The sequence below is a fragment of the Anneissia japonica genome, unplaced genomic scaffold (genome assembly GCF_011630105.1).
Source record: "Anneissia japonica isolate Jap-2015-1 unplaced genomic scaffold, ASM1163010v1 scaffold1005_len2656397_cov198, whole genome shotgun sequence".
Classification (NCBI taxonomy): Eukaryota; Metazoa; Echinodermata; class Crinoidea; order Comatulida; family Comatulidae; genus Anneissia; species Anneissia japonica.
In genome coordinates, this window is record NW_022683792.1 from 2,026,400 (window position 1) to 2,034,623 (window position 8,224).

General features: G+C 35.4%; 1 protein-coding gene across 2 annotated transcripts in view; it reads right to left on the bottom strand.

Annotated features, from left to right (window-relative positions):
• The window catches only part of LOC117102384, an 11,517-nt gene extending 8,327 nt beyond the window's left edge, over positions 1–3,190 (bottom strand). Inside the window, exon 1 of one of the 2 annotated variants that reach the window (XM_033242646.1) lies at positions 2,882–3,190. In XM_033242646.1, coding sequence (XP_033098537.1) covers positions 2,882–3,061 — 180 coding nt within the window. In that variant the 5' untranslated portion in view covers positions 3,062–3,190. The remainder of the gene's footprint in view (positions 1–2,881) is intronic. The other variant, XM_033242640.1, reaches the window with a different exon arrangement.
• Positions 3,191–8,224: the final 5,034 nt, after the last annotated feature.

Sequence of the window (8,224 nt, forward strand, 5' to 3'; positions counted from 1 at the left end):
CTTTGTTGTATTGTACCACCATTATCATCTTCTGGCTGGCAACAACGTACTTCAACAATGCTAACAACAGCATCGAAGTAGTCTAATTAGTCTGGTTTTCAGAAATTATTTGTAATATTATGGGTAAAAACCCAGCAAATGTCCGTTTTACGAATAGTCGATATTACCAATGACCTTTGCCCTTTGCATCATCGACCAAGTAATAACGTTAAAAAGTCCGATTGCGTACGTTTTTCAAAATGATAATGTAGATTTTTCTTAACAATAAAATCAGATTTGTTGTATTTATTTATTGACAATTCAATCTTTTCCATTTCTGCTATAATAGTCGCTATTAAATCAATTTCAATGAACTACCACCAACGCCAGTCGTTAAAATGAGCGCACATGTTTACGATGACGAAATAAAAAGTGTGTGGAAGTCAGCAACTTATTTGACACCGCGAAGCTAGATTTTCGCGAAGTGCATGTAAACAACACAATTGAGCGATCTAAAGACTACAAAACAGGACAGAAAGGTCTATAAAGTATACATACGTTTTAATGAAAATTAAAACAATATTTTGTTAAATGGAAGAATGCTAGCTAGCGATTAAAATAATTCGTTTTTTATCGAAGGTAAATGTAGCTAGGGCCTAGAGAATCTACTACTTAGATTGCGATAGAACACGCTGCTGCACTGTGTTGTTCGTAGTGGTCGGCTAGGTTAGGTAGTGGAAACTCACACCTTCTCTACAGTAGTTTACAATTTTTTTGAACGAATACCACTTGGTACTTGAGGTTCGTAAAATACAGTAGATGTTTAATTAAACAAGCCTTTCCACCGTGTGACGTCGATGGCCTGAAACTGGCTGGCTGTTTATCTGGCTCTAACTTGGCATCGAACGCAATTAGGGGATTATCGTATTAAGTTTCAAGACGGGTATATCTAGATAAAGTTCGACGTGAACCAGGCTATAGATGTCTTATTACCAGAATTCATGAACATGCTACTTTATCTAGCAGTGTAGTTCATAATCATGTTCAAACCTGTGATAATTTTAATTACATATTAGGACTCCATAACTTACCTAACACACTTGATGACGACTCTATAACAAACTTTAAATCTTTAATTTATTCTAATACTAAAATAATTGATAGTTCTTCTAATTGGTCCCACTTGTTATTTGAAGAAGCGCTTGCTATTCACCGGCATAAGCCTTTACTTAATTGTGGTCTCAGAGCTTCTAGAGAATTAAAACTGTTTATGTAATTATGACTACACCTTTTACTACTGGACCAATCACATTTGCTGCTTATTATCATCTTATGACTCATTAATTGTATTTGCATATTGTAGCATTTTTGGTAATTACTCTGTAAACATTTTTTATTCCTGATGATGACTTAATAAAGTCGGAACGTTGAGTAAATATGGCCTCACTTTCTCTATTTGGAGTCACTTTTGTTTTATTTTATATATAATATATATGGCTGTTTACTTACGTTTACTTTTTAGCTGTTGCTTATCATTTTTGTATCTCTACCGAGATCCAGCCATTGTTTCCCACAGCATTGTTGTTTTTCAGTATTTTGCCTTTTAATGTTTCTTTATTAAGGAAATATGAAAAGATTACTCTTCGTTTGAACAAAGCCGAATTGGATTTTAATTTTTTACATAATTGCAAGGCATTCGGAGTTTTTCCTAAATATATATATATATTATATACAGTTCCGTAGCGAAGTGATATTCAAGTGTTAGTCTAATACCATCCAGATGAAATTTATTTATGCAATTCTTCCTAGCGACAAAGTATATGAAAACAGTAACATATCATTATTTTTTTAGAATTATTTCTCAGATTTTACATTTTAAATTTACTTTGATATATACTGTATATTTATACATATAAATCAAAAATAAAATTCGAAGATGGTATATAATACAATAAAGTAAAAATATTAATAATATGTCGTTCTTATATAGCGCAAGGCCTCTAAGCGCTTCACATTACTACCCCGGTCATTGGATCAAACACCAAATTAAATTAGTAAATGAAATTATATTATCATTCCATAATATTGCAGCTAGTAATCAGCGCAGGAACCTACCAGATACCCACTTGTACTCCCGGGTGGAGAGAGGCAAACGTAGATAAAGTGCCTTGCCCAAGGACACAAGCGATTTGCACAGCCAGAGTTTCGAACCCCCGACCTCAAGGTTGGGAGTCCAAGCCACAACCGGTGCGCCAACCGCTCCTACTGCTCCATAGGCAATAATTAGGCATCTAAGTAGAGATACATAATTATTATCTATTATTATTATCATTAGCAACTCTATTACTATTACTATTATTATCAATGTTATCAATGATTATGAATTATTAATATTAGTAAAATTATTGCAACAGAAAACATGATTTCATGCAATTCCCTGGCTATAATAGATTTAATCAAGTATACAATCCTCGCGTTAACGTCATGAAGTAATAATAATTAGTGTTTTTGATTGAAGCTGGATGTTTCAAGGTTTAAATTAGTAAGCATGTAATGAATACAGAATTAAATAAACTGGCTGCTGTTATTCTCAATAAGACAGTGTTCATTTTGCCAATGGTAATAAATATAATCTGTGAGCAATACGATCGTAAACATATTTAGTTCAAAACATTGAATTGATGTATATTTTTTAAAATAAATTAGGTATATTGAATTGCTCATTTAAAAGCAATTACGTTATACATTTTCAGAATATTGAAACATTCAGGTTTTCCTTTACAAAGTTTACAGTCCTACTACAAACTCTTTAAATTGATTACCGTACCAAACAATTTAATACATATGGTAAGAAAGGTAAAGAGTATATAAAAATTGAAAAGTATTTAAAAAAAGTTCTTACGTATCGTGTGCGATTATCTAACAGGTTAATAAGTGCAACCATGTGGCTTCGAATTTCTTGTTTGTGATGATCAGATCGTTTCGAGAATTGTCTATAGAATGGCACTCCTTCTACATTGGTGGTAACAAGTCCTACGATCGCTATCATACATACATACTCCACCCTCGCTGAGAATAACATTGCATTGGTCCACTGAGAAGGTAAAAAAACAAATATGTGCGGTATAACTGCAGACTAGATTAAGCGCTTAAACTGGTTTCATCAATCTTACTGGCTTACTCTCGTGTTCAAAGAATATATGTGCTTAATTTTAACTTGCATACGACTTATAAATGAGATCTAGTGATGACGTCACATACTGATACGAAATGAAATCTTCAATAATGATAATTTGAATAATGAAGACATAGGTACAGTATAGCGTGATGAAAATACGAATAAAAATTTGATTTAGACTTGAAGAATGCTTTGATTCACATCGGAATTCACCTTGGAACTATTCAAACTCGTTTTAAAGCATTTTTTGTGAATCATGTACTTTTTTAGAGAAGTATGATAGGGTTGTCACGGTTAATGTATCATAATAATTAAAAGCCTTTATTGACTATTGGTTAAACAGAACCTTTAGTTGTGTGCGATAATCTGCTGAACGATGCTCATTGAACCATGTTCTGTATATTTGTTGAGATTTTCAGACCCGCGCAGCCCATCAAACGTAAACGAGTTTGGGTTTATGACGAAACTGAAGTTCTACCATTAGCAGTGCTCATAACAAAATACACAGCCATTCACAGTGACTGGACAAAAGAATCTGTAACTTATATATATATATATATATATATATATATATATATATATATTTAGGGGGCGACTGGAGAGAGGCGAGTAAATTTTTAAGGGGCGTGTCCACCCCCTCGCACCCCCTGATACCCCAATCGAGAGGCGTAGTAGCTCTCCGACATGAAAAACTTTCGTGCCCCAACCCCAACACGGAACCACAACTGTTACAAAGGTCTTGAATTCCATTAGGCCTATCACTTAGATACCTGTCTCTTATACACATCTTAACTTATCACTATTTTTGCATCATAATATTGGCGAATGTTAAAGTATACTAGTAATTTGTGATATAACGTAAGTTTAAATTCAAATGCCTTTGCATCATGATTTATACTATGTTTTTAATATCTACCAATTTTTAATATCTAACAATTATTATCATTACTTTTTTATAATTCAATTTACTGTTTCTCAAATTTGTATTTGTATTTGTGACCATTGGTCACTGAGTTCATCGTAAGACAATCCCCGAATAATATACTGATGTCTTTTTAGTGTGTGGATAAGTGCTAGTATGCCTGCCCCCTCCCCCACCCCTTTTCTGACTGGAAAAATGTCTGTAAATAGGTGAAAACTAATTTTTTTTATCTGTTTCTCATTGGAGGCTAATAATTTATTTGACCCTTTAAATGAGCTATTCAAAATTTTATTTTGAGGTATTTTTCCTGTTTTTCTGACGCATAGTACATCTTGAATTTTATAATTTTTAATAATTATAATTTACGGTACATGTATTATTATTATTATTATTATTATTATTATTATTATTATTATTATTGTTGTTATTATTATTATTATTATTATTATTATTATTATTATTATTATTATTATTATTATTATTATTTGGTGCTTAGACACCTTGGTTATTTGCGTCTTATAAATTGACCTATTATTATCATTATAAAATATAGATATTTTTTTTTTTCTAACGAGCATTACAAGTTCCCTTTTTGAGTTGAGCAACGAAATTTTGATTGACGTCTGTATACGCGCGTCTGTAAAGTTTCCTTGAAACCCACCCTCAAGAAAAAATCGCCTGCCTTCGTAAATTATGTATTTAGGCGCATACGGACCAGCCCCCGCCGCGCCCCTAAATTGTTAAAAAAAATAGAGATATATAATTATATTAAAATTTTATGCCTGTTGGAAGTGCAATTTTCGGCCATCTAGAGGTGCCATAATCACAAATTTTCTTATCTCAGCTCCAACCATGGTAGGGCTGAGGTAGTATAGATCTTCTATCTGTGAAAGTACCCTCCCTGGGCCCTTCTATTTCGAATTCCTGATCCGTCACTGGAAATTACAACAAACTATGAAGTCGTCATATTACAGTAGCTTGATGCCTATAAAATAACTTATAAAATTCACCAAATTCCCCCCCCCCACTTTCATAAACGTTCCGCCGCCGTTGATTGTTGCTAGGTCCGGCAAAACGACAGAGTAAAATCAAGGCAAACAATGATTGGTCGGTTGTTAAGTTAAGTTAGAATTTCCGACGCATGTATTAAGTGCCCATACCGTTTCGCCTACTGTTTTTGATCAATGAACTACATTCAACGCCCCAGTGGCGTATCTAGGGGGTGCGCGGGGGTGGGGCGCACGCCCCTCCAAATAGCCTATTACTCGCGCCCCACCCCCAGTCGTCTTCCCAAAAAAATCACTGTCAAGTAGTTAAAAAACACTTGAAATCTCCTTATTTTGCGAATTAGCACCCCTCAACTGATCATCGAGCCCTCCTGCTTCACCTTCGCGTCTCACATCAGCACCACCATTTAAAGACTTTTAGATACGCCACTGCAACGCCCATGTAGCTAATAAGGTTTGTTTGTGCGTATTAGTACCTAAATCGTGAGTTTGTGCGATGTGTGGGTCGCTGCTGACAGTACATTTGCTTTTCTGAGCTTTTCTGCGTTTGCGTTAGCGCGTTTAACTTTAGCGTCAACCAAGCTGTACCTTGCTGCGTTTGCGTTAACGCGTTTAAATTGTTTCCCATGATGTGAATCAATCCGTATCGTTGCTTGAGTAAATTGCTTTAGAGTGGACCAAACTATAGCAATTACCACTAAGAGTAAAGGCAAATAAAAACAATCTCATTCAATTTGGCATTGTATGAATAATAAAATCAAAGAAATTAAATCAGGTAAATATAAAAATTGTCATATTAGTTCATATAGTATATAGACCTATATCATTATATATTATTTCTTCCTTAGTTAAATACATACAAATATTGAATAATTATATAATACAATCTAGGCCTTTAATTCCTCGATATACGAATGATTAAAAGTTTAAGGTATACGATATACGAATGATTAAAGGTTTACAAGCATATCAAATCTAATATCTAAATATGTTGTCATCAACAGCAATGTGGTTTTTGGCAACTAAGTTGAAAATGTAAGTAGAACATTATTTATATAACAGAACTTGATACTGCATAGACGATTAAAATTAATGGTAACTAATGCTTTACATCAGGAAGACCACGATATGTCGTTCTCAACAAACTTACCTGATTTGCAGATTGGAAACACACCGAAGACAAGCCAAGTCTGAACTTGTTATTAGTGAGGTCCTTCCCGGTGGTGAATTTATATATTTGAGAGTCAGGGGGCGTTGCTATTAATATGGAAAATAGGTCTAAAATCCGGATATTCACAACAGCTTTCTATACCACAATATTTTTAATTATTTTAACAATAGTGTATTTTGAACTTTATAAAAATTATTAGATACCTGATTGGTAGCTTGCATATATTTATTTTACAGGGGGTGTTGCTACCACGCCGTCTGGATATCCACAACAACCCGCTATGTTACATTTTTTTTTAAAATTAAAACTACTACTTCATACAAAATAAAAACCACTTTAGCCTATGGACTACTCGCTGAAAACAACTGACTGGTCGCTTAAGTATTTGAATGAAAGAGGGAGTTACCTCACATTCCAGTGATTTTATTTATCGTTGACCAATGTTCTATAATTAAGGCTAACCCGTGACAGTCAGTTTATCGGGCCTTTAACACGGCATTTGAAAGCTTTAAGGCCAACTCGGTCAGTGTCGTACTACGCTGTCTGAGTTGGGCCTTACATAATCAAATGTTGGTCAATCTGTAAACATTATAGATTTTGTGTATATCCCGACGAAATGTGTTCAGCTCCACGAGAGAGGCGCAGTGGCGTATCTTGAAGTCTTGTAATGGGGTTGCTGATGGGGGTGCGAAGGTGATTTTTTTTTGGGGGGGGGGGCTAAATAAGGTGAGTTTAGGTGATTTTTAACTACTTGTAAGTGATTTAGGGGGCGACTGGGGAGAGGCGAGTAAATTTTGAAGGGGCATGCCCACCCCCTCGCACCCCCTGATACCCCAATGGAGAGGCGTAGTACGGTAGCTCTCCGACATGAAACACTTTCGTGCCCCAACCCCAACACGGAACCACAACTGTTACAAAGGTCTTGAATTCCATTAGGCCTATCACTTAGATACTGTAAACTCATATTCAAAGGCAACTTTAAATTATCTGTAGATTTGTGTTACTAAAACTTGTCTACAAAAAAAATTACCACATTAATTATACACGGTGTGTGTGAGTTAATTTCATTAATTAATTAAATTCAGTAATTAATAATTGTTAGCCGGATGCTATCACCCACTCTAGGCCTACCTGTAGATTTAACACGTAGGTGAATATCTCTTACCTAAGCTAACATGAAAATGATTATTATGTCATCAGGGAACAGTGAAATTAATAATCTCACTGTTCCCTGATGTCATTATACTTTGTCTGCATTGACGGGAAAATGCATTGTTTGGTGTACACAAAAGAATAATAAATTACAGTTGCTATTCTAGCCTACAAGAGTGGACGAGCGGCAGTGGCGCGTCATCGTCAGGTTTTCGTGGCACGACAGGGACCCATGCTGATATACTGTACCGAGGAGTGTACTGCGTTGTTAAGACGTAAACATGGGATGAGTACCCAAGATCACCGGTTTTTATTTCTTTTTTGTTTATACAAATTTAAATGTACTCACTTAAGACGTTTCGTCCGTCTACAGCGAACTTCATCAGTTAACTGACGTGTTGTTATCGTCATTACGTCATCGTAGTACGATGACGTGCGCCCTCCGCCCCTTGTTCTTACGGTCGGACCGTCGGGGTCCCTCCTTCGTGTTGCTTTAAAAGTTGACCATATTTATACGCTCCCACAGTTCATCAATTCATACGCTCCCACATCCCTTTTCAGTGTGTTCGTTTTCTTTCATATCCATAGTGATTCTTCAATTTTCCGCCCCTGTCGTGATGGTTCTTTGTCCAAAATATTAACTTTCCGGTTAGGTATGTGGTCGTACCGTATAATATAATCTGTAATGGCTGACTTATCGTTGATGAAGTTGATGCTCTAGAAGCCCTAGTACGTATCCCCTGTGTTCATCCCCCCGTGTTAGCAGCGACATCTTGTGTTCTTGAATTCTTGTGTTTAATGGTCTTCCCGTTTCT